Source organism: Pinus tabuliformis, chromosome Q (assembly GCF_031772625.1).
Source record: "Pinus tabuliformis cultivar Carrire ecotype Pingquan chromosome Q, CPIR1, whole genome shotgun sequence".
Classification (NCBI taxonomy): Eukaryota; Viridiplantae; Streptophyta; class Pinopsida; order Pinales; family Pinaceae; genus Pinus; species Pinus tabuliformis.
In genome coordinates this window covers 1,233,954,382-1,233,981,933 of record NC_142296.1, presented here as the reverse complement: position 1 = coordinate 1,233,981,933, position 27,552 = coordinate 1,233,954,382, and the positions used below count along the sequence as shown (strand labels likewise).

Sequence of the window (27,552 nt, the reverse complement as noted above, 5' to 3'; positions counted from 1 at the left end):
ACAAGTACATGCTCAACACATTATAGATCATCAACTGAAGGAAATAGAAACAAGCACACAAGTGACACCATTGTTTTTGGACTAATGTCCCCGGAAAAACCCAATGCGAGAAAACTGGTGCAGCTATCTAAGGGTTTGATTTATTAAGCAGTTTCAGAATACAATCTGGGTGCCAAATCCGGCTCACCCAACAGAGTAAAATCTCAACAGTAGTATCTCTCTACTCGGAAGCAGATATTCCAGCTGAAACCCCGAATAAACACTTTGGCAACTTCACAGCTCCAATCTGCCCCACGAAACCCCATCGCCAGCCTCTAGGGACTGCGTTAGCCTCTCTTTGGCCCAGCGTCACTCTGGCTTGGCCTGCGTCAGCCTTTGGAGGCAGTGCGTCAGCCCTCTGGCCCTCTATGTCACCCACGCTGGCCCTCTGAGGCACTGCGCAGCTCCTGGCTGGCTCTGCGTGAACCCTTGGTTGCTTCTGCGTCCCTCTCTCCGACTACTGCGCTGATCCTCTCGGTGCTATCTCTACCTCTCTGCTTCTCTATTCACTGCCCCTCAGTTGCAACTCTGATCACTGTCTCAACTTTCTCAGCAAACCCAGCCCCAGAAAGTCGAAATCTTAATCTCTTGGTGTGTTCTCCAAGTGACCCTCAAGCCTCCTCTTATACTTTTCTCGTTGACAAACCAATGACCGAGATTAAGTCCCTAATCAAGAGCTAAGATTAGATCTGGCTTGATCCATGACTTTTGGACCATTCTAACATAGTTTTATATTAATTCACATTAATATTTTAATATCTCCCAAATTGTTTAGAATCTGCCAAAACCGTTTCTGGGTATTGGAGATTTCATGTGCCTTAGCCTCTCCACCAATTTTCGTGGCTAGAGCACATCCGACGCTACCCCAAATCACAATTAGTGCCTTAGAGTTAGCCACAACCACAGTCTAGTGGTAAGAGGGTAGCATAGTAGGATTTGTAGCAGGGTGAGGAGGACATGTCAGGCTGAGAGTAGATAGATTGGCCAGAGCCACCCACCACAGGGAGGAAGAAGGCCAAGTGGGCCGAGAGGTTGATCCAGGAGGCTCAGGAGCAGGTCGAGGCTCCTAGCACCATGTTTAGGCAAAGTAAACAACCACAGAGGTACATGAGTTATATGGCATTGATGACATAGTTGGTGGACGCTGAACCTTCTTCTTATGAGGAGGCAACTACTCAGTAGGTAAGTTTGGCAGGATGCCATGGTGGAGGAGTATTCCTCTATCATGAAGAATGATGTTTGGGAGGTTGTTCCACAACTTGAGGGGAAATCAGTAGTTGGATCCAGATGGGTGTACAAGCTGAAGCATGGAGCAGATGGGAGTGTGGAGAAGTTCAAGGCCAGGTTTGTGGCCAAGGGCTTCTCACAGATTGAGGGCATAGACTATGAGGATACTTTTTCCCCAGTAGCATGATATTCATCCATTAGGACTATTTTGGCACTTGCAGCACAGATGGGGTGGAAGATCCACCAGATGGACGTGAAGACAACATTTCTCAATGGGGTTGTTGAGGAGGAGATCTATATAGAGCAGCCAGAGGGGTTCGAGCAATTTAGTAGAGACACACGTGTGCAGGCTGAAGAGAGCTCTTTATGGGCTCAAGTAGGCTCCGAGAGCATGGTACACTCGGATTGATAGCTACCTTCGAGGATTGGGCTTCACTAAGAGTGAGGCAGATCCCAACCTGTACTACATCATGGTTGGAGGGCTTTCGCTCATTCTAGTTCTCTATGTCGATGACCTTATACTGACTGGAGATGAGAGCCTGATCCAGGATTGCAAGGAGGACCTTGCAAGGGAGTTTGAGATGAAGGATATGGGGCTTATGCACTATTTCCTTGGCTTGGAGGTTTGGCAGGGTGATGGTGAGATCTTCATGGGACAGGGCAAGTACACAACAAAGATTCTCCAGAGATTTCATATGTAGGATTGCAGGCCCATGGCCACACCTCTAGTCACAAACTGGAGGAAGGTGGATGCTGACAGAGGAGAGCGAGTGGATCCTACAATATACAGGCAACTCATTGGGTCGTTGATGTATTTGGTCAACACACGACTTGATATTTGTTTTGTAGTCAACCAACTGAGTCAGTTCATGGTTGAACCAACCAGAGTGCATTGGGTTGCTGCAAAACATGTGTTGAGATACCTCAGAGGCACAACGAACTATGGATTGTGGTACAGACAGGTTGATGGAGTGAGGCTTGAGGGCTTCACAGATGCAGATTGGGCAGGGAGCTCCACAAACAGGAAGAGTACTTCAGGTGGCATCTTCAACATTGGGTCAATTGCAGTTTCTTGGTACAACAAGAAGCAAAGATCAGTTGCACTTAGTTCAACAAAGGCCGAGTACATGGTTGCTAGTCAAGTAGCTTGTGAGGCTATTTGGATGAGGAAGTTACTTGTGGGACTTTTCAGACAGGGGATGGAGCCTACCATGATACATTGTGATAATCAGAGTTGCATTAAGCTCTCTGAGAATCCAGTGTTTCATGATCGCTCAAAGCATATCGAGATCCGGTATCACCATCTTAGAGATTGTGTGCAGAAGGGGATAGTCAAGCTACCGTACATTCCAACAGGGGAGCAAACAACAAACATCTTGACCAAGGCATTGGCAAGAGGTAGTTTTGTTCATCATAGAGATAAGTTGTGAGTTGTACAAAATCCCTTCCTCACTAAGAGGGAGTGTTGAAAATAGAGAAGGAATGGATTCCTTCATTTGTGCCTTAATTTGTGATCTTCTTAATCATGCATGAGTTCCAATGATGAGGACGAGTTCAAGAAGCAGTTTGATTAGTGCGAGTTTGTGGAAGACTAAGTCAATTGTCTTCTAGTGTGAGCTTAATTGGGAACTGAGTGAACAAGTAGAGTTAGCCTCCTAAATTTTAGGAGGATCCAGTTAACTAAGTGTGTTGACTTTTGTTAACTAGAAAAGCTCCAGTTCAACTCCTAATTTAGAAAACTCACTAACAATAGCCTAATCGAAAAGCTTATAAGGAGATTGAAGGCACACAATTGATCAATCAATTCTTGAGCACGAGTTTGTGAGCAAGAGAGCTTGTGAGAGGAACAAGCAAGAGGATTTATCTTGTGCGAATTGTTGGAGGAGAATTTCCCTTGGGAAGCAGATCAGTATTCTTGCAGAGTTGTTTCAAGCCTAGTTCAAGGCTGAGAGATCAGATTGCATTCTCTATTGAAGCAGGGTTTTTTTTTTCCCAAGGAAAAATTGTAATTTTCATTGATAGTTTGAAAATTACATGCTGTAGATGCTAGTAGCATATGCTGTAAAAGTGGTCAAGGCCACTGACTCTGCTGTTCTATCCAAAAATGAATCTATCCCAAGCATGGGAGACTGTTTAAATAATTACATATGATATGTTTTGGAAATATATAGACATGAAATGTACAATATCAAAAATTAAATACATCAAAAAACTCCATATATGACAAAAAATCAGGGCCTGTTGGGTTATTTGTAAGAGATCTGTAGCCTATTTTTCTTCAATAAAATTCTCAAGCAAGCGAGGGTTTTCCCTGTTGGGTTCCCTAGAAAAATTGTGTTGTTTTTGTGAAATTATTTCTGTTCTATTCCACTGCTATTTGGTAGAGAAATTCTGTGTCTGTGTGAAAAGAAAAAATATTTTCAGATTGTTCATAACAGCAGATCAGAATTTCGTGGAAATTCTACAGCCTTGTCACCGTAGGGAAAATGTGTGAATTTGTGGGAGTTGGAGAGTAAGAGAAACCTTTAAGGAGTAGTAAACCATGAGATTCTCCAAGTTGAAGAGTATGCTCCCATATACATTGGAATGGGACCCACTCCATCATCCCAGACCCTATACAAACACATAGTGCTACGGTTGAACATCCTTGGATCTCTTGTGAATTGGTACTCATAAAGACGTAGTTTGGCCATTGAAGTTGCCCAAGAGGATAACATATCCCAACACGGAGTAAGTATAAATATCTGGGCAAAGGTTGAAGAAGAGAGGTCCCCATTAGAGTCAGAATGTTTGGTTTGGGTAGTGGAAGAAGCTGGAAAGGCTCCTAAGTCCCAGTATAGGTAATGAAATATCCAAATGATTTTGCAGGAGATTGGACATTTGAAAATGAGGTGCTCATCAGACTCGGTCACTTGTAAGGAAACAAAGATACACAAAAACAAAACAGAGGTATTTCTGTATAGAATAGGATCATGGACTGAAGTCATAGTGATGAAAATTTGAAATACTGACCAAGATTTGATTGGCATAATATGAGCTAAGAAAATCCAACAAATAACATCAACTCATCAATGCAAAATAAACATGTTAATTAAAAGATGCGATTTTGGTTTCGTTCCATATCGATTACTTTACATGTAAATTGTTTTATGGACATGTAAAAGAATAAAGTCAATGGAATAGGATTTGCAAAACTTTAAACCCTCGTTTATTTGCTCAGCATCATACTGGAATCTGCCCATTCTCGTTAAGTTGATCTAACTCTTGTTTCCATGATGTGCAGCTTTGGAAAAGCAAGATATTCGGGTATTGTTTGTTAAGCAAAGATATTTTCTAGAACGGAATTTTATCCATGTCATCTTATGAAGAGATACAGTCAACTTGTACCTCTAACTTGCTTAAGATGCATTGCATGTATGTGGAGTCTTTCTCTTCGACAATGATTTTGTTCCTTAGAACTGTGACTTTTTGATGCCAGCTTCAGAAGTGCTAAACTTGTGAATCTCCAACAACCATGATTTAGGATCTATTGACTCATAGCTTATGATAAAATAACTAAAAATTGCAATTATAGTTCATCTAATTTTTGTTCATTATTTCTCCAAAACACTAGCTTCTTTATAAAGAACTCAACTCCTCATATTATCTATCACGGTACCAAGGACTATAACAATCCAACACCCATAACTTATCAAAGACTCTCCAACATAAAGAGAGTCTAGACTCTACAAAAAAGCTTTTGTATGCTTTGCTCTTATGCAAATTTCATTACTGAAATTCTCTAATGGTTTATCAGTATTTCTCTGATTTCGTTTTTTGGTTGTTCAGGTATGGGTGCTGGACTGCCAAAGTACATTCCTATAAATTTAGAGGACATAGAAACTGCAGGCTTTAAAGATGGTGAGGAGGTTTCTCTGGAGAGTCTGAAGAGTAAAGGCTTGATCAACCCTTCTGGAAGGGAGAGAAAACTTCCATTAAAGGTCTGTATGCTTTTAAAAACTTAGCTGCAACTTGATTCTATTTTCAAACAAGAGTTTCTGGGAGTAAATTACCTGTCATGCTGGTACATACAAGAAACTGTCTTCTATATCATGCTTGGACTTTATAATATTGATAACCATTCATGACATTTCTACTAGTATCTCATTTGTAGGTCAGGATTGAAGAGGAAGCAGATGCCCAATTTCTGTGCCTGCGAATCCAGCATTATTTTCACTTGTTATGATTCATGAAACTATTTAAAGAAGTGTTTGAACTATCGCATGCCTTAGTTGGAGTCATATCAGAGTTTAGCAATTTTTCATTATGGATATGGTTTTTGAATAATTCACTATCTTGGCTGACGTAGTATATCATATTGCTTAATAGTATATAGAAATCAAGCAGCTTCTATCAAATCGCTAGAGTTAATTTTGCTTGTAGAAGACATCTGTAGTATGAAAATTGTTTCGAAGGTTACTTTGTGAAGAAAACTGTTATCTAATTGTTGACAAATTGACATGTAAAATAGTTTGGAAGTCATCAAATGTGAACTAATAGGTTTGACAGGATAATAGGCTAGGATTAAGGGCCAATCAGAATTATTCTCTTTGACTCTAGAATTCAGTTACATTACAGTTTGTTAATAATTTTTTAGTTACATTAGTAACAGTTTAAGGTCACTGTCAATTACAATTAAACTACTATTACTCTCCTTGCTATCTTTTGCAGGCAATCAAAATCAGACTTTTACTATTTTAAATATCGCTTTGAATTAGATCTGTGTTCAAACTTCAAACAAGCAATATCTGAGTGCAGTTGCATCGGATCAGGGGTACATCTTGAATCAAATATACAGATCTAAAGCCTTGTTTTGTTCTAACTTCAGTAGTGTGAAACTTAGTACTGGGACTGGGTGAGTACTCTTGAATTCACCGAGGCAACTCAGTTCACCATGAAAAGTGAATCACTCACCTGAGATTCAGGTCAACTTGATTAATTTAGTCAAGGCTTGGCTAAACTTGGACAAACATAGACAAACTCTCAAAACATGGATAATACAGCAAATATATATATATATATAGATATATATTTAATTTATTAATTAATAATTAGTGAAGAGACACATCTTAATGAAAAGACATGTCTCTTCTAAAAGATATGACTCTTAATGAAAGGGCACTTCTGCCTAGGTATTTATATGGGGTGTTATTTTTCTCATATATTCCTTATGGATTTCCTTTATATTCCAATTATTTTGGATAATTAATTGGCGAGTCATATTTGTTGTCACTTGTCACATTTGGTATTTTCTGATTCCAACCATTGACCACACTTCATTTAGAATTTCTTTGATCAGGCCCTTGGCCACCTTTTATCAGAGTTTACCTGATTTTGGTCCTTGACCACCCCTTGGCTTTTGGCCATTTAATGTCAAAAATTCAGTTGAAGCAAAAAAACTCATTCTGCTCAGAAGTTTGAAGCAAACCAAAACCAAGAAAGTTCTATTGAAAGAAAGTGATAGAAATAAGTAATCTACTGCAGAGGAAACGTGAAGAAGATGGACTCTAATATCACAAAAAAATCCTGACTGCTAAGATCGTGCCCATTCTAAAACCCTTGGTACCGGAAGAATCTGTAGACAGGGTGCGGGTTAAAGGAAATAAAACTATATATTTAAGCAAGAACTGCCATCCAGTGAATTAGTTGCTGTTTTTACTTTGAAATAGTGGTTGGAAATTGGGACATTAACTCTCCAACAGTGAGGGTCCACATCGCTGGTTACCAGCAGTGTATGCAGGTTATGTAGAGAGCCGCTAGTTCAAAATCGGCGCCACTTAACAACCCATTTATCATTGCAAATATCCATCCTGTAAAGCCGTGATTGTAGAAGATTTCATGCTATTTTGATTGCTGCCGTTAGGAAAAGCAAAGTGGTAATCTATTTTTTTGTTTGTTTTGTAATTCTTCTTCTCTCGTATCCCAGAGGAACCCAGCAACCCGCTTGACATTTAACTACCAGTGAATCTTTGGGGGCTATGATATGTCCTCCTCCCTGTAGCCTGGGTCACAATAGGGGGGATTTGAACCTGGGTCTTTCGAATTTCAACGATTTCACATTTCTCGGATTAACCAATTGAGCTGCCCCCGGGACCCAATCTATTTTTAATTCAACAAAAAGGGAAATATCATACTTTGAGAAGGAATATATATTTATAAGAGAATCTTAAAAGTAAGTGGGAAAAAAGTGACCCATCATAATAAAGTACCACATTCAAAAAAAGTATTAGCGTATTTCTTTTGCCGTAGTCTAACGAGACTGCTTTTTTGCCCTGAAAGTCATGGAAATTCCGGCCATATTTTGAGAAAATTCTGCAGGGATTTTTGTAAATCCAAGTTACGGTCATTAAACTTCAAGATTTTAGGTGTCCCAGAGGTTTTTGATGGTGCCGAATTCATTTCCACCATAAAAAAATATGATTCAAACACTGCCTCAACAAGATTTTTTAAAATTTTTTTTTGCCCGAATTCCAGCCACTTTTGGCCCTCCGGGCAATTCCTCCGCTTGCGTAGACGACTCCATTTCTTTCTTGTGACTAAGAAACATAAAAGGTATATTCCTTGCTGTTTAGGAAAATGATTATTCAAAAGGTGACCTTAGAAAGGGGAAAAAATCAATAAATATTACCGTAAGAAAGAAGCTAATAAAAAGAAGGGATATATAAGCTCTATACCGAAGGTATCATTTGTCACAAATTATTGATAAAGTAAATGGAGTCTCATAGTGAAAAAAACGGAAGGTTGCCTAGAACCACAAAAAAATGTGTTTCAGTGCTACTTAGAATCAAGGGGACACCTGCAGAAAAGATATTGCTATTTTTATAGATCCTACTACGGATAATAATTATATCACTACTGAATGTGTTAACCAATTAGTGATTCCTGAGATAAATATAATTGAAAAAATAGACTCATGGGATGAAAAAGAATATGAGACAAGCAATTTACAATTGAATATTGGAGATTATAATTCTGTATTGCAATTCAGAATTAGATCTTGATTTTGTAATGACAGTGACATAATTCTGGGTTCACTCTAGTGGAAGCGCTAAGAAACTTCATCTTAAATACAAGAAGAATTTTTTGATACTCCTACAAGAAAAAAAATATAACATTGTAAGACGTTACATTGGAGCCAGATTCAGTGACATCAGAAGACCTTAACGATATCTCAAAAGTGATTCTTCAACATAATCAAAAGTCAGTGCAAAAGATGCAAAAAGAATTTGACAAAGTTTTTGTCGATAAAAAAGAAATTCTTCGTCTCAAGAGTCATAGTCAAAACTTGATCACACAGATTAACAAATTAAAAGATGAAAAGAAGTCGATGGAAGACAAGTTAGGACGATTTATCGAGAAGGAAACATTGAAGTCTTCACATGAACAAATCCTAGTTGAGGAGAAGGGAAAAAATACTGATCTAGTTAATATCATGATTCACGAAGATGCTAAACAAATTGAAGTAAAAAACATATTCAGGTGTTGAAGTACAAACAATGAAAACCCCAAGTGAAGATCCAACGATCAAGACCAAAGCAACATTAGAGCGTGACGAAGATCATAGACCAAAGGTAAGTCAAGAAAGCACTACAAGTATAATAAGGGGAAGTCAGGCTACAAAAACTCTTATCTATCCCAATCACAAGAGCAGGTATCTTAACCAATCAATGTATCAACATCACTAAAAGTGGAAACAATTAACCTATCCGCTGAAGAATATTGATACTGGCATCATTAAATCTCATAATAACAATTCACATTGTGTATCATATAAGCTATGTCACATGGTTCGAGTTCGAATTCGAGTTCGACAACGATTAAGTTCGATTCGAATTCGAATTTTCCGATCAGGTTCGAATGAGGTTCGGCATTAGGTTCGACTATACATATTTTTCAATATATATATATATATATATATGACCTCAGTCTAATGGAGCAAGAATAACCTTGTATAATGGACGTTGCAAAGATTGAAGGATTAGACATTCTCGGCATATCTGTTTTAGCATACAAATCTACCTAGACATATCACAATTGCACAGCGAGTGATCTCGACATACCTGTGAGGATCTCAGCTGAATGGAGTAGCAAAGATCTAGGACAAAGGCACAGTGTCAATGGATCTCGCATAGCAGTCTTGGCATCAAGGCCTCGGTGATACTCCTGTAGAAGTCTAGACTCTAGACAAAGAACAGCAGTGATAGAACCTCTCTCTCGGCCTAATAAGATTGATGTTAGACGTTGTCTCAATCACATATATATATATATATATATATATATATACACACTACAATTTTGGCACAATAACAAAGCCGCAGAAATGATCATTCTCGGAGGATACAAATTTATGTTGCCTGTGACTCCCTTTTGTCCACTATAAACATAGAAAGACTCGTGAAGAAAATTCTTTGATCTTGCTATCCTCCATAAATGCTAAACAATGTTGCAACCGGAATATTGCGTGGGTTAGCTAGAGATGTATTTTCCTATTTATCTGCACTGAACAAAATGTTAATGTACATCGACAATAATGTTCCATCGTTAGAGGAGCTTAGAGTATTCACTGAATGGAGGAATTTTCCTCAAAGGAATTTAGAAAGTATTATTAAGTTAGAAATGTCTTCCATAGTAGAATAATCATTAGTGTATTAGCCACTGAGGACACACGGTACAATCCCTGCATAACAAAGAGCCACAGTAACCATTACAGTCTCGGAATAAATGAGACAGTAAGGACCTCAGTATAGTGAGGAATAGTATCTCATCTCGGTGGATCTATTTCTTAACAGTCAATGTATATATATATGTAATTGAAAGATCTTCGGATCCCTCACTATCTTTACATGATCTCACTATCTCGGTGTAAGAAAGATCACAATGATCCTGCAGTCATGGAATACACTCTCGCATGATCACAGTCAACATGATGGTCTAGAGTACAGTGATGAAGGTAGGATAAAACAGCTATCATGGCTGTCATAATGAAGTTCTCAGTGCATCATTAAAAAAAATCGAACCTTAAAAAATTCTTTAAAATTCGCCTTCAGGTTCGTTGAGGTTCGTTTAGGTTCGAGTTCGTTCAGGTTCGACTTGAGGTTCGAATTTCAGGTTCGGCGAACCTGAACGAATTTCAATTTTTTTTTTCAGGTTCGCCGAATTTCGAACCTGAACCTTCAGGTTCGCCGAACCCTGTGACATAGCATATAAGCACAAAGTTCCACAAAGGATCGAATTGAGAGGGTCATATTATTTTACTGTTTGACAATTTTGCTCAGCACTTAGAGGTTCATATTGTCTTGTATCATCAACTATGACAGCTCCAAAAATAGAGATTGATGGGAAGACATTACACACCATGGAAAAAGACCTAAAGAATTTCCATAAATATGCTTTGAAGACAAAGCATTTCGAAAAGGGAAGGTGATGTAACAAATATAAATATATATAAAAATAATAATTAATAATTAGTGAAGAGACATATCCTAGTAAAATGGCGTGTTTCTATTAAAGGACATGGCTATTAATGAAAGGGCACTCTCGCCTAGGTATTTATACGGGGCCCTCATTTGTAATCTAATATATCATATTCTCATAAATTTATATGTATTTATTGCCCTTATGGATTCCTTTATATTCAAATATTTTGAATATTTAATCGATGAGCCAAATTGGTTATCACAAATAACTTCACGAGAATTGGATAAACTCGGTAAGTTCTTGTTGTCAAAACCCAAAAGATTGGCAAAAGTCATGGATGGAATTGATTGTAATGATGCTTGCTAATTCTGAATAATTTATATTATTTTTATTTGTTGTGTTTTTACTAAGATTTATGGTGGTGAGTTGATTCTTACTCTTTGGCTTATTGAGTTGTCACCAAGTTTGAGTCTTGTGATTCTATTGTGAAGTGTGTTGCCTAAGAATCTAGCAGGTCTTGCAAGTGATGAACTACAAGGCAAAATTAAACTAAGGGACAACAATGGGGTGTGCCCCACTGTTGCTATAGCCACGACCCCTTGCTCTTTGTGGATTTTCACCACTGGGAGGCTTCCCTTTAGTAGGTCACCCAAGGATATATCAAATACAAGGATCAAGGTGACAAGAGGCTTCTAAAGGACAACTCTATATAAGGACGAGGCTCAATAAGCTAGGAAAAGGCAATTTGCATCCTCTAATAAGGCCAATTTAGGGCACAATTGATCTAGGGCTTGAGAAATAGCAAGCCAAAGGGATTAACCTAGGATCAAGAGGCTAAGAAAAGATTTCCCAACAATGAATTAACAATCAAATGGACTAAGAAACCTTCAACAATCCTCCAAGTTGAAGCCTAGGGAAAACTAGAGTTTCCTAGGGAAAAAGAATTCAACTTGAGAATGGATGGATTGGCCACTAAAGGAAGTTGATTTGAGGCAATCAAGGCTCCTTTCAATGTTGAATCCTTTATCAAGCCAAAATTCCAACTCTCGGTCAACTTGAACCCTAGGCGTGGCCTGACCTTAAGAGGGCTGAAATTAGAAAAAGAGAGGGAAGATTAGTTTGGGGTTAAATTTGTGAGTGATTGACCAAGTGACAAGGCTAGTCCCTAATCCTTGGGATGATGGAGTCTATGGGAGTGAAAATTTTTCTAAATCTTGGTAAGGAGTAAGGGAATTTTGAAGCCCTAGCTCAAAACCCTAGCTATTACTTTTGTGAGGGATCAAAGTCACTTGGGAGAGCTAGTTTAAAGATACACCAAGGGGATTGTCATTCACATCTTATACATGAGTAATGCATACAATGTCATTATCTAGATTCTATACAATTGATCTTCAATAATAAATGACATAATAGAAAAACCCTAGATAACAATTCATTCCATACATTAGACACAAGAACAAATATTTATCAAATACAAGGCTTACAAGATAAAATGCATGAAGAATCCTTTATTGATCCAAAGTAACATCTCCAATGCCAAGAAATAGCTCCAATATGCCAAAATACACCATAGAGTTGTTAGTTTTTAGAGTAGAAACAAACATGTGTTCTAGTCTCTATGGTGTCTAAGAGGTTAAGGAGAATGAGATCTCCAAAACCCAGAAAAGGTTTCGCGAGAAAAGCCTTAGAGACACCTTAATTAAATTAATTAGCCATAATTAAATTTTTTCCTAAGTCTAACTTAGGAAAAGTGGTTAATCAAATCAGATTAATTGAGGGAGGTCAATTTTGCTCTAGAGACTTTCAGAAAAGTGAATTGATGGAGTCAAGATGATCATAGCCATTGATTGAGATGTGATCATGGCCATTGAGAGTCCAACAAAAGATTATAAGAGTAGGGTTGATGGGGTTTGGAGAGCCCATCTAGTGAGTTCAAACATTTCGACTTACCAAGTTGCAGTGACTCAGCAAGGGCGCAGTTGAAGCTAGGGAGACACCAACAACGAGGTATTCAATAAAGAATTGGGAGGAACTTTTCCGGAGAAAATTTCCATAGTGATTTCCAGTTTCCAGAGGCAGGAAGGAGATCGATTTAATCTGCAGAGAAGGAGGTTGATTAAGCAGTGCGAGTTAGCCAGTTTATCCAGCACGGGTTGTTGGAGGAGACCATGTTTCAGTTGCCAGTTGTCAGACATATTTTCTGGAGGCAGAGCGAGTGGGTCTAGCAATTGTTGGAGGCAATTTTCTTGCTGGGACGATTTCCCAAAGGCTGTACGAATTTCTCGGGACTAGTAGTGCGTATTCTAGCTAGATAATGTGAATAGGCTGAAGAAGTGTGAATTGGTTGGGAGAGGCCGAATCCAGTTGCAGAGGGAGACAAAGTCCCCAGTATATTTTGATAGTGGAGATCAATATTTGTCGAAGGTTTGCCAATCTACGACAACCAGTTGTAATTTCTCCTAAATTGTTGAATAATAATAAAACCCTCATTTGCTGCACTGGTTTTCCCTTCGAGGTTTTTCCAAGGACATTTGTCCAAAAATAACGATGTCATATTTTATGTGTGCATTATTTTCTTAGTTCCGTATTTTATCTTCCGCAACATTTTTAATTGTGAAGATTGCAATAGTGATTTAATCGTTATTTGCCATAAAGTTAATTATAGAAGACAAATAATATCCAATAGATAGAAGATTAAATTCCAGTTTATTGCAATTGTGGAAATTTCACAAGAGTCACATCTCCATAAGAATCTAAGAAGGCCAAAATGTTAGTTTTTGTCGCATCAGATGTGTTCTAGCCACATAATTTTGTGGAGAGGCTAGAATACAAGAGATCTCCAAAACCCAAAAATTGATTCTGGAAATTCTGCCTAGAAATGACTTAATTAGATAATTAGCCAATTTTTAAATATTTCCTAAGTTTAAACTTTAGGGAATATGGTTAATTAATCAAAATTAATTAAGTCAAGGTGTGAATGTTCTAGAAACTCACACAGATCGACTTCAAGTTAATCTTAACCATCGATTAAGATTTAATCTTGGCCGTTGGAGTCCCAACAGAGGATTATAAGAAGAAGTCGATGGGCACTTGGAGAATACACTTGAGCAGTTCGATTTCATGAGTAGATCAATTTCTAGAGTAGCAACAGTCAGTTGCCGGAGAGAGAGCTAGTGAGATCGAAGCAGTGAGAGGAGGGCAGACACAATGAAGTCGAAGGAAGGATTCCAGATCCAGTGAGTGCATTTGCAGAGAGGTAGAAGAGCCACAGAGAGGCTGACGTAGAGCAGCACAGTAGCCTCTAGAGGCAAAGTCGATTTGCTTAGAGAGACTGACGTTTTCAGTTCCAGAGGCCGGGACAGAGTCCTAGAGTGCTGGAGAAGCATCTTTCTGGTCAGCAGAACGCAGAACGACTTCATCAGAGTCCAGTCCGAAGTAAGTTGTCAAGCTAGCTATGCAAAGCAGCGTAGAGGTTGACATAGAGCTTCAGGAGGCCAAAATTCTGAAGGCAAGTTGTGCTGGGAGATTGCCTGTGGGGTGAGGAAAATTTCTCTCTAGATTTTTGCTAGTATTTCTCTGTAGGATTGCCAGTTTCAACGTCCAGTTGTACTCAAATTATTTCACTGTTGCTTAATAATAAAACCCTCTGCTGTTGCACCGATTTTCCCAAGTTGGGTTTTTTTCCGGGGACATTTGTCCAAAAATAACTGTGTAAATTTATGTATGCTAGCATTTCTTCCAACGTTTTTCTTCCACAGTTTTATTTGTGTAGGTTGCAGTGTGAGTTATTCAATATTTGCTGTATGAAATAGTAAATAAATTGTTAACTTTAATTAACAATTAGGAGAATAATTTCCAGTTGCTCCACTAGGATTCCTGTTGTGGAATTTTCACATGGTATCAGAGCACAGAGGATCATCCAAAGAGCTCGATAGCGAAGATAGAAGGATTTTCGCTATTCAGTGTGAGAAGCAAATCGAAACCCCAAAGGCAGCGCGGTCACTTTGCCAAGAGGCCGAGTTTCTTGAGGAGATTCGATTTTTTTGAGTGAGGGACAGAAAAATTCGATCTCTCTAGATCAAGGGATTCCAGAGGCAGAGGGAGCAACCTAGTATTTTCGCAGAGCAAATCTCTAGTTGGACGTAGTAGTTTTGCAGCAGTTTGCTAGAGCAGAGCTAGCGTCAGGTGGAAGAAGAGCACACATTGAGGGAAAATTTTCCTCAGGGAACTTCTAGTCTCAAGAAGTTTGATTTCCCTTGTAGATCAGCAGTCGTTGTGAGCAGAGTTTCTCACTCCAGAAGGGAGTGCGAATAGCCTAGCAGTAGTTGAGCAGAAGGGAAGAGGAGATTTTCGACATTTGTTGAGATGGCCACTGCTGGACTTCGAGATCAGGACAGGTTGGATGGAGCTTCCAACTATGTCATCTGGAAGGCAAGGATGTCCTTCCTTCTGGATGAATTTGGCTTGAAGACATATATTGATGTAGTGGTACTAGTGCCCTAGGATGCAGATCAGCTGAAGGAGTCTAGAAAGGAGATGGTGCTAGCAAGGAGGTTGATCCTAGACAGAGTCCGAGATCACAATGTTTCTCACATAGCTGGCAAAGATATTGCCAAGGAGATGTGGGATACACTTTCCACGCTGTACCAGGGCACTTCCGAGCAACAAAAGATGTACTTAGAGGAGAAGCTGAGGCTCATCCAGATGCAGAAGGGGGAAGGCATAGACCCCTTCCTCACCAGGATTCAGGAGGTCCGGGACCAGTTGTCAGCTGTTGGGGTAGCGCCTCAACCTACAGAGCTAGTGAGATTGGCACTCAACAGTGTCTCCGAGGACTGGCAGGTCTTTGTCCAAAGCATATTGGGCAGAGACAAGTTACCAGAGTGGGACAGGATGTGGGTTGACTTACAACAGGAGGAATTGAGGCAAGCTCTTCTAAAGAGCTCCATAAGTGGTAGTAGCAGCGGATCGAAGCAGGTGAAGGAGGAGGAGAATGTGGCCCTCGCATCTAAGGGTCCCAATCAAGGACAGGGGGAGCAACAAAAGAAAAAGGACCTGTCGAAGGTCAAGTGCTTCAGATGTGGTGAGCTCGATCACTACAGTACCCAATGTCCTCTTAGGAAGAAGGACAAGGAGGAGAAGCAGGACTAGTAGGTAGCATCAACATAGATCGGTAGGCTTTCCTCCAGGCTGGAGGAAGACTTTGCCATGTTTGCTGACATACCTCCAGGAGTGAGGTGGAGTGACTTGGTTTTGTAGCCCCAAAGTGCTACAAATGGGTAGGATCCTTGAGGAGTCCACCTCTTGGATCAATACCTTGCTACGGGGGCCCACAGTATTCAGTAGCAGGATGGATCAGTGGCAGTAGATGTAGTCAGATGCCAGAGTGACAGATGCAGAGTCTAGTAGTAGTCAGATGCTGAGGAGCGCAATGCAGAGTTGGCAACAGTGTAGGTGGCATAATGCAGAGTCAACAGCAACGCAAATTCCTTAGTGACAACGCAGATGCTAGTAACAGTCAGAGACTCGGGTGACAGATGCATCATACTGATCACAGTTGATTCAGTATTTAGGATGCTTCTCAGTTGCAGTTGTTGCAGTTGCAACAACAACATATGAGAGGGAGTTGTAGTGTAGATGCAGTGTTGGCAGCAATTTAGCAGAGTCAGCAACAACACAGATGAAGTGTATATCAAAGTTGTGCAGTGGTTGGTGGGCAGCAGTGCCAGACATCAGCAATGTGACAGGAGATGATGCAGAGGCAGGGTGCTGTCACAGGATGTGCAATACAACACTAGAACACATTCCTTGCTAAGAGGGAGTGTTAGTTTTTGTAGCATCGGATGTGTTCTCACCACAAAATTTTATGGAGAGGCTAGAATATATGAGATCTCCAAAACCCATAAATCATTTCTGGAAATTCCACCTAGAAATGACTTAATTAGATAATCAACCAGTTTTTAAATATCTCCTAAGTCTAAACTTAGGGAATATGGTTAATTAATCAGAATTAATTAAGTCAAGGTGTGAATATTCTAGAAACTCACATGGATCAACTTCAAGTTAATCCTAGCCATCGATTAATATTTAATCTTGGCCATTGGAGTCCCAATAGAGGATTATCAGAAGAAGTTGATGGGCACTTGGAGAATACACTTGAGCAGTTCGATTTCATGAGCATATTGATTTCCAGAGTAGCACCTGTCAGTTGCTGGAGAGAGAGCTAGTGAGATCGAAGCAGTGAGAGGGGCAGAGACAGTGAAGCCAGAGGAAGGATTAAAAATTTGGTGATTGCATTTGTAGAGAGTTTGATGCAGAGCAACGTAGTAGCCTCTAGAGGCAAAGTCGATTTGCTGGGAGAGACTGACGTTTTTAGTTCAAGAGGCTAGGAAGGAATCTCAGAGTGTCGGAGAAGTGTCTTTTTGGTCAGCAGAAGGCAAAACGACTTCATTAAAATCAAGTCTGAAGCAAGCCGTCCAACCAGCTACGCAAAGGCTGACACAGAGCTTCAGGAGGTTGAAATTCTGAAGGCAAGTTGTGCCAGGAGATTGCCTGTGGGGTGAGGAAAATTCCTCTCCAGATTTTTGCCAATATTTCTTTGTAGGATTGTCAGTTTCGACATCCTGTTGTACTCAGATTATTTCGCTGGTGCTTAATAATAAAACCCTTAGCTGCCGCACCGGTTTTCCCAAGTTGGGTTTTTCTGGGGACATTTGTCCAAAATTAACTGTGTAAATTTATGTGCATGCTAGCATTTCTTCCAGCATTTATTCTTCTGCAGTTTTATTTGTGTAGGTTGCAATGTGAGTTATTCAGTGTTTGTTGTAGGAAACATTAAATAAATAGTTAAATTTTAATTACAATTAGGAGAATAATTTCCAGTGGTTGCAATAGGATTCTAATTGTGGAATTTTCACACGAAATTCTCTAAGAAGGACGAATTATGTCACAAGTGATGATGAACTAACACATTGAGTGTCTCCTCTTTTTATATGAGGAGTAGGACTAGTAATTAGTCTAATGAAAGCCCCTATAACAAGTTTGATGCTAAAACATGCTTGGGTTACAAGCCAACCCATTAACTTTATGAAATGTGGCATAATTAGCCAACACATGTGAGTCTTAAGCTCTCTAGGGCTGACGTCATCCAATGAAAGTGCTCAAACTGGCATGTCCAAGGGTGATGGGTTCTGTTGTAGCATCCATTGTCCATTGTTTTCAGTTTTATTACAAAAATGAAAAAAATCAAATATTATGTTGTAGCGGAAATAAGGGGAAAAGTGGAAATTTGAAAGAAATAACTTATTTTATTTTATTGATAGCTTTGAATGTGAGAAACCTGCGAGAAGATCTGAGCTGTTCGCTTGCAAGGATCCGACGGAAATCGCGTGGGTAACTAGAATGAAGTTTGTTTCGGAAATCGAACGTGATGGTGTATGAAATGCAGTGTAATCCGTTGAAGTTCAGATCAATCGTTGCCGTCCATCGAAAGGGACGAGATCCGACAGATATCGCGTCGAAAAGTAATCGGGTTTTATTTTTAAAATCGGACCCGATAAATCTTTAACTGGTAGTTTTATTTCTTATCGGGTCCGTGTGGGAGTCAAAGGGTTGTTGAAAAAACGGACGCGATAAGGTTTTGTTCGATAGGTTTAAAGTTTCGTTGAGTTCCGAGGGATCAGACCGTCCATTGAATGGGTGATCGGACGGTGATCGCGCATAGCTCAGGCGGACGCGATAGGTTTATGAACCAGAGTTTTAATTCTTTTGAGTTTCGTGGTAACCGAAGGTTTGCCATATTTCGCGTAAATCAACCGATTTCGCTATTTTAGCAAAATAACCAAAGTTAGAGATGATGACCAAAACTTCAAAGGGACGGTGATTGGTTGGGTTTCCTTGTGTTTTGACCAATCACAACACTTCCGATATGTAGGTGGCCCACAAGTCCATGCACGAAGTTTTGTTAAAGTGCAGTGTGTTGTGTTAAAACAGTTTAACTATTATTATAACATCTACAGATAAACTTCATTAGCAGTGAAGCCATAGATCTTAACAACGAACAACCATCATCAGTTTTCTAAATTCTATTACTTGTTATTTTATTTTCTTGAGAATGAGGTGTCTTTTACCCTCTAATGTAATATTTTGTAGTGATTTTTACTTTAGACAGTTAGTAGATAGTTAAGCAGTTTGACAGTTTTGGTGATTACCAACTGTCTCATAATGTATAAAAAGAGGAAAATTTACAAAGAAAGGGTTCGAACTTTGGAGAACCTGGAGACTAGGCCACTGTATTCTTGATAAAATTGTTGATTAATGAAAGAATCAGAAGTTTTCCACACATTGTTGGGTATGATTTTGTGACTTCTCTGTTATGTGTCATCATATGTTTTCTTCCTTTAAGTATGGTAATGAAGCCGCAGGTCTTTATTTGCTTATGTAAATGAAGTTAAAATCCATTAAAAGAGCGCGCCTATACTTAAAGTTCCTACCTCTGCAGTTCTTCTAAGTTACAGATAGTAGTTTCTGCGTACGACAACATATTATCTTTAACTTCTCCAAGTGTCATAGATAGTAGATTCTGTGTAAAACATCATATTGTCTCTGACTTCTTCAAGCTTTCTTCATTCATCATTTATATTCAACAATCAAATGGCATTTTGAGATTTCCATGTCACCTAAGTATTAAGGTTTAAAAACCAAGTCTTTCAGGTCCTTCATTTGAGAATACAACATACAATTAAGTGACAAACACGTGACAATAATTATAAATATTAATGTCTTAAGCACAATTTCTACACAGCCAAGAAATTGGTTTCTTAAGGGACAACATTAATTGGCGCCGCTGTCGGGGAGAGAAGACAAGAATACTTTTCCCTGGGTTTTTTAATATTTTTCCTCTGGTTGTTCAGTGAGGAGGAAATATTTGGCTGTTTTGAACAAAAGCAATAACTCTGGCTCCAAAGGGACCCCATACAAGGTCAGATACCTCATAGCAAAAAGTTCAAGCCCTTTCAGATCCTGAGAGGCTAGTTTCCAAGAGGGTTGGAAGGCCTAAAACTCCACTTACACCAAGTCCTACATTGTCTGCACCAGGCAATAGTTCATCACATCTTTTACATTCATCTTTTATTGACCAAGAGTCACCTCTTACATCCAATTCATTTCAAGAACCCAACTGTCAAGAACAATCTTTAGAGTCTGTTTCTTTTTCAGTGTTTGCTATAGTTATTCAACCTGAACCTACAACTACATTACCACCTCTGCACACTCCATTTTCTCCTCAGTCAGGTTCCACATGTGCTGGTAATCAAGGTTCAATAAATTCAGGAGCAAACATGGCAACATCTGCATTCTTGATGAATAGGTATGCACCTATTCAATTGCCACAACAGTTGAATCAATTGCCACAAGAATACTTAAAGATTCTTCCTCGTTTCACAGGGGAGGATGAACAGACAACAGAGAATCATATATCGGTATTTTGTAATTTCGCAGAAAACCTAAATGTTGAATACCTGGATGCAGGGAAAATTTTAGGGGCTAATGTTCGCCCAGTGGGCTAATTTTCCATGATTTTTCCACAAAAAAGATTCGCCAATTTCCAATTTTATAAAAGACGATTCGCCCAAATTTTAGAATATAAAATTATTTTACCTTAAAAATCGCCAATATTATATAGAGACTATATATAAAATAATTATAAATTTGATTAATTTTACAAATATATCAATAAACATTTATAATTTGCATATTAGGGATTAGTGAGATTCGCCAATGTTTTAAACTTCAAGAAAATTTTCCATCCTTAAAATTTTCCTTGCCTGGATGTTGTTCTGAGACTTTTTGTGCAATCCTTGGATGGAGAAGCAAGAAAATGGTTTAAAGGGCTTCCTAATAACTCTATTACAACATGGGAAGAGATGGAGCGCCTGTTCACCCAGAGATGGGGAGAGAAAAGAGACCATGGGTATTCACTCACAGAGTTTAATGCTATCAAGAAGAAGTCTGATGAAAGTGTTGTTGAATTCATCAGAAGGTTTAATAAATTGTACAATAGTCTTCCAATGGAGATTAAGCCCCCTCTTGCTGGTGCAAAAATAACTTTTGCAGGGGCTTTTGAGTCAAATTTTGGATTTACATTGAGGGAGAGAAGATCTGCAACCCTTGATCAGATCCAAACTGATGCATTAGAGATAGAAGCAAATCTGGTGGCTGCAGGTAAAACACCAGAGACACAACCTATCCAAGATAAGGGAAAGGCTAAAGTAGAGTCTTCTCAGAGGCAAGCACAATAGAACATAAATTTTAATCCTCAATATAGAAGACAACCTCTGCAAATTTTGCAGAAGGAGAGAAAAGATCAAGATCAGATTCAAGCACCACTATATATAGAAGCAGATCCTGATGAAATACCAGAGCATTCCAGGGACCATGATGATCAGATTTCCACATTGTATGCAGTAGATGAAGATGAACTAGGTGTTGAGGGAGAAGAATATGAATATGCTGAAACAGATGCCATTTATGATGAGAATGAAATTGATGAGTATTGGAAGCAGTTTTTTGATTTTATGCAGGTAGAACTACATAAGAAATATGACTTGAGATCAAGGAAAAGGTCTAGAAGTCAAGAAGATGAAGGTGAGCAGCAAGTTCCAGCTCCCTTACAGAAGGCGACTCCACAAGAACCACAGCCTGCAAAACAATTGAATAAAGGAAAGCAACAACAAAATACAAGTAGCAAGATTCAAATGCTTCAATGTGAGTTTTCTCAAGACAAAAGGGAAAAAATTCCTTTAGAAAAACTTGTTTCCATTCCACAAGAGATTTTAATCATGAAGAGAGGTGAAGATGAAAATGAAAGGAATACTAAACAGGGTCATGTGTTTAGTCTAACTAAAGAATTAGAGAAAATCAGAATTCAAGTGCCCCTCACAGAGTTGGTCAAAACACCATTTTATCAGAGAGAGATTGCTGAGTTTATCAATCTAAGAGAGAATGTGAATGTAAATGACACTGTGAACCTGCAAGAAGATAAACCAGTAGTAGTTTTTGGTCCACATGTGGAGGAGGTAGATTCTTCAACCCCTCCTTTCTACATTTCTCTATTGATTCATGATTTCCTCTTGCACAATTGTATGTTTGATTCAGGAGCTTCACATAACCTTATGCCATTATCAGTGATGAAACAACTAAACCTTCAAGTTACTAAACCTTACAGAGACTTGTATTCTTTTGATTCAAATAAAGTCAAGTTTCTAGGGGTCATTAAAGATATGGTGGTGTCGCTAGCCCAGATCCCAGCTAGAAGCTTGGTAATGGATGTAGTGGTAGCAGATATCCTTGCTAGGTTTGGAATGTTGCTATCTAGGTCATGGGGAGCCAAATTGGGTGGTGTTTTGAAACTAGATTTTACATATGTTGTTATACCAATTTTTGGTGGAGAAGAAAGGAGGTTGTATAGAGAAACTAGATTTGTAAAAACAATTACAAAAAAACGGAGCAAGTAATTCACCTGTATATAGCCAGGAGAAAGATGACTTTGCTTGCTTCATGCTGCATGATAATGCAGAGCTGGCTGAAGATAACCAAAGGCAGCTTACTTCAGCCAGTGTAAATACAGAGCTGCAAACAGAAGGGGTGTGGAAGTGCTTCTTTGATGGAGCCTATTCTAAGGAAGGAATAGGTGCTGGTTTTCTTCTGATTGCACCTGGAGGTAATATGTTCCCTTTTTCTTTTAAATTGGAGTTCGAAGCAACAAATAATGTGGCAGAATATGAGTCCTTGATCATTGCTCTGCAAACAACAAAACAAATGGGAGTCAAGTCAATTTCTGTCTTTGGAGATTCAGAGCTAATTATAAAGCAAATAAAGAACCATTGTCAGACAAAACACCCTAGGCTTAGGGCATACAGAAACGAAGTGTGGGATTTGGTTGAGAACTTCTTTGAAGCTTTCAACATTCAGTTCATTCCAAGAGATGGAAACAGATTAGTAGATTCTTTGGCTATGGCTGCTAGTACTTTTAGGCCTCCTATTAATCCGAAGCTAAGATATGAGGTTGAAATGAGGCACAGGCCTGTTCCTGATAATATAAAGCACTGGCAGATTTTTGAAGATGATCAGCAGATTAAGGAATTCTTGACTATGATTGAAGATTTTCAGGGCACAAAGATTGATCAAGATGAAGATGAAGCAACAAAAGGTGTGGAGGTAAGTGGTTTGAAAAATTCTATAGTTGATCAAAAGATTATTCAATTGAAAGATAATACTCTGCCAAGGGGACTTGTCCCTCTTGAAAGACTTTTTAACTCCAATGATGTAGTTGTTAGTTCACAGAAAATTCCACAGGATGAGCAGATTCAAGATTACAATATTGGAACCCAGGTTAGTCAAATTATTCAATGGAGTTCCACCTAATTATAAGGAGAGATATATTAAACTTTTCAAGGACTATGTTGATGTTTTTGCTTGGTCCTATGAGGATCTTAAAACATATGATGTAAGTATTATTCAGCACAAGATTCCCTTGAAAGAGGGGATTAAACCATTTAAGCAGAAGCTCAGGCAGATAAACCCTCTGCTTTTACCATTGATCGAGAAAGAAGTCAAAAAGTTGCTTGATGCCAAGATTATAGTTCCACTCAGGTACTCTGACTGGGTGGCCAATTTAGTGCCTGTAAGGAAGAAGAATGGAGAGATAAGGCTATGTGTAGACTTTAGAAATCTCAACAGGGCTTCCTTGAAAGATAACTATCCGTTACCTAAAATGGATCATGTGCTGCAGAAGGTAACAGGATCATTCAGGATGTCAATGCTGGATGGGTTTTCTGGGTATAACCAAGTGGCTGTGGATAAAGAAGATCAGAAGAAGACTGCATTCACAACTCCTTGGGGAACCTTTATGTATGCTAGAATGCCTTTTGGGTTGATGAATGCAGGTGCTACATTTCAGAGGGCTATGGACATTGCTTTTGTGGGAGATAAGTTTGTAGTGATATACTTGGATGACATCACTGTTTTCTCTAAGTTTGATGAGGAGCATCTGGACCATCTAAAAAAGACTTTTGAGAAATGTAGAAGATTTGGGCTTTCCTTGAATCCTAAGAAGTCCATTTTTGCTTTGGAGGAGGGAAAACTGCTGGGGCACATTGTTTCTAGAGATGGAGTGAAGATAGATCCAGCAAGGGTGCAAGTTGTGTAGAAAATACCTTTGCCTAGGAGTAAGAAGGACATTCAGAAATTTCTTGGAAAGATAAACTTTTTAAGGACGTTTGTAGAAATTGTAAAAGAAATTACTAATATGTTGAAGAAAGAGAATGAAGTGCATCGAACCAAGGAAGCCAAAGAGATTCTCCAGGATTAAAGAAGCATTGCAAGCTGTTCCAGTCCTAAAAAGCCCTGATTATCAAAAACCTTTCCAAGCTTTTTCATTTGCATCACCTACTTCAATAATTGCTGTCTTATTGCAGAAAAATGATGAAGAAAAGGAGCAGCCAATTGCTTTCTTTAGCAAGATTCTCAGAGATGTTGAACTAAAGTATAATATTCTTGAAAAACAGGTATATGCTTTGGTAAAAGCCTTAAGGACTTATGTACTGCAATCACAGATCATTGCTTATGTGCCAAATGCTGCAGTAAAGGATGTCTTAGTCCAGAGTGATGTAGAAGGCAAAAGAGGAAAATGGATAGCCAAGATCCAAGAGTATGACTTGGACATAAAGCCCACAAAGCTGGTGAAAGGGCAAGGATTGGCGAAGATGTTGACAGAGTCAAACTTTTAGGCATTGGGAATCAACTTGCTGACACCTGTGAATGAAGAAATAATTGAAGAAGGTGAAGAAAAATCAGACTCAGGTATGAAGATCAGGTATAAGTTTTTATGTTCAGAATGGTACAAGCACATAGTCCATTATTTGTGTTTCCTCTCTTGTCCTCAATCTTTGGATAGAACAAAGTATAGAGCATTAAAGATCAAAGCCCAACCATATGTGATTGTTGAGGGCAGATTGTATTGGAAGGATCCTGTAGGAATTTTGTTGTTATGTTTAACAGAGGATGAATTTACAGAGACCATTAAAGATTATCATGAGAAGTTATGTGGAGGACATTATAGTTGGAAGGCTACTGCACACAAAATCCTCCAGGCAGGGTTTTATTGGCCTACTTTATTTGGTGATACATATAAGTTTGTCAGAAGCTGTCAGAAGTGTCAGCTTTTTGCTGAGAAGAAGAGGTTAGCTCCCTTGCCTCTGATCCCAGTCTTCATAGAAGAACCATTCAGACAATGGGGACTGGACTTTGTTGGAGAGATTAACCCACCTTCAAGTGGACAGCACAAGTGGGTTCTCACAACTATTGATTATTTCACCAAGTGGGTAGAAGCTATACCTACTAAAAGGGAAAATGACTAGGTGGTGATGAAGTTCTTAGAGGAGAATATTTTCAGCAGATTTGGATGCCCTGTCAAAATCATAACAGATAATGCTCAAGTCTTCAATTCAAGTAAGTTTATTGCTTTTTGTCAAAAGTATAATGTTATTTTATCCCATTCAATAGCTTATCATCCACAGGGAAATGGATTGGCTGAATCCACTAACAAAACTTTGATGAAGATCCTTAAGAAAACTATTGCAGAGAACCAGAAAGACTGGGATTCTAAGTTAAAGTTTGCTCTATGGGTTGCCAGAGTGACTACAAGAAGGTCTACAGGCAAATCACCTTTTGAGTTAGTGCATGGAACTCAAGCTTTGTTCCCAAGTCAGCTTGTTAAGCCTGTGCTTGCAATGCTTCAGGAGGCAAAAGAAGAGCCTAATGCTCTGATAAGAAGAATGAATAAGGTAGTGGAGTTGAGTGAAAACTGGGAAAAGGTAAGACACAACTTGATTCTGTATCAATCAAAGATGAAGAGTATTTTTGGCAGAAAAGCCAGAGAGATTGATTTTAAAGTTGGAGACCTAGTATTAAGGTGGGATACTAGAAGAGAAGATAACGACAAACATGGAAAGTTTGATCCTCTCTGGTATGGTCCATTCAGAATTATAGAAGCAAGGACAAATAATACATTCTTTCTGGAGAATCTTGATGGTGAATCTTTACAGCGGCCTATCAATGGGCAGTACCTCAAACATTACTTCCAGTTCTGAAGCACAAACATCCTGCCATTGTAGATACCGAAGTGAATTCATTGTACAAATTCCATAGAAGTTTAATTGGCTAAGCAATATGTGACTCCATGCCCGAGGTGAAGGCACTGATCTGCGGTTCTTAGTGCTTCTGTGGCAAAAGCACTATCCCCAGGTGGAGCCAGATGTTGTAGCATCCATTGTCCATTGTTTTCAGTTTTATTACAAAAATGAAAAAAATCAAATATTATGTTGTAGCAGAAATAAGGGGAAAAGCAGAAATTTGAAAGAAATAACTTATTTTATTTTATTGACGGCTTTGAATGTGAGAAACCCGTGAGAAGATCTGAGCCGTTCGCTTGCAAGGCAACAGATCCGACGGCAATCGCGTGGGTAACTAGAACGAAGTTTATTTCAGAAATCGGACGCGATGGTGTATGAAATGCAGTTTAATCCGTTGAAGTCCGGATCAATCGCAGCCGTCCATCGAAAGGGACGAGATCCGACGAATATCGCGTCGAAAAGTAATCGGGTTTTATTTTTAAAATCGGACCCAATAAATCTTTAACTGACAGTTTTATTTCTTATCGGGTCTGTGTGGGAGTCAAAGGGTTGTTGAAAAAACGGACGCGATAAGGTTTTGTTCAACAGGTTTAAAGTTTTGTTGAGTTCCAAGGGATCAGACCGTCCATATAATGGGTGATCGGACGGTGATCGCGCACAACTCAGGTGGACGCGATAGGTTTATGAATCAGAGTTTTAATTCTTTTGAGTTCCGTGGTAACCGAAGGTTTGCCATATTTTGCGTAAATCAACTGATTTCGTTGTTTTAGCAAAATAACCAAAGTTAGAGATGATGACCAAAACTTCAAAGGGACGATGATTGGTCGGGTTTCCTTGTGTTTTGACCAATCACAACACTTCTGATATGTAGGTGGCCCACAAGTCCATGCATGGAGTTTTGTTAAAGTGCAGTTTGTTGTGTTAAAACAGTTTAAATATTATCAGAACATCTACAGATAAACTTCATCAGCAGTCAAGCCACAGATCTGAACAACGAACAACCATCATCAGTTTTCTAAATTCTGTTACTTCTTGTTATTTTATTTTCTTGAGAATGAGGTGTCTTTTACCCTCTAATGTAATATTTTGTAGTGATTTTTACTTTAGACAGTTAGTAGATAGTTAAGCAGTTTGACAGTTTTGGTGATTACCAACTGTCTCATAATGTATAAAAAGAGGAAAATTTACAGAGAAAGGGTTCGAACTTTGGAGAACCTAGAGACTAGGCCACTGTATTCTTGATAAAACTGTTGATTAATGAAAGAATCAGAAGTTTTCCACACATTGTTGGGTATGATTTTGTGACTTCTTTGTTATGTGTCATCATATGTTTTCTTCCTTTAAGTATGGTAATGAAGCTGCAGGTCTTTATTTGCTTATGTAAATGAAGTTAAAATCCCTTAAAATAATGCTCCTATACTTGAAGTTCCTACCTCTGCAATTCTTCTAAGTTACAGATAGTAGTTTCTGTGTAAGACAACATATTATCTTTAACTTCTCCAAGTGTCATAGATAGTAGATTCTGTGTAAAACAACATATTGTCTCTGACTTCTTCAAGCTTTCTTCATTCATCATTTATATTCAGCAATCAAATGGCATTATGAGATTTTCATGTCACCTAAGTATTAAGGGTTAAAA

General features: G+C 38.8%; 1 protein-coding gene across 1 annotated transcript in view; it reads left to right on the top strand.

Moving 5' to 3' along the window:
• Window positions 1-27,552, top strand: part of RPL15 (ribosomal protein L15) — a 71,453-nt gene that overhangs the window by 31,168 nt on the left and 12,733 nt on the right. Inside the window, exon 4 of the mRNA XM_089386059.1 lies at window positions 5,095-5,246. Within this exon, the coding sequence (XP_089242185.1) occupies window positions 5,095-5,246 (152 nt within the window). The remainder of the gene's footprint in view (window positions 1-5,094; window positions 5,247-27,552) is intronic.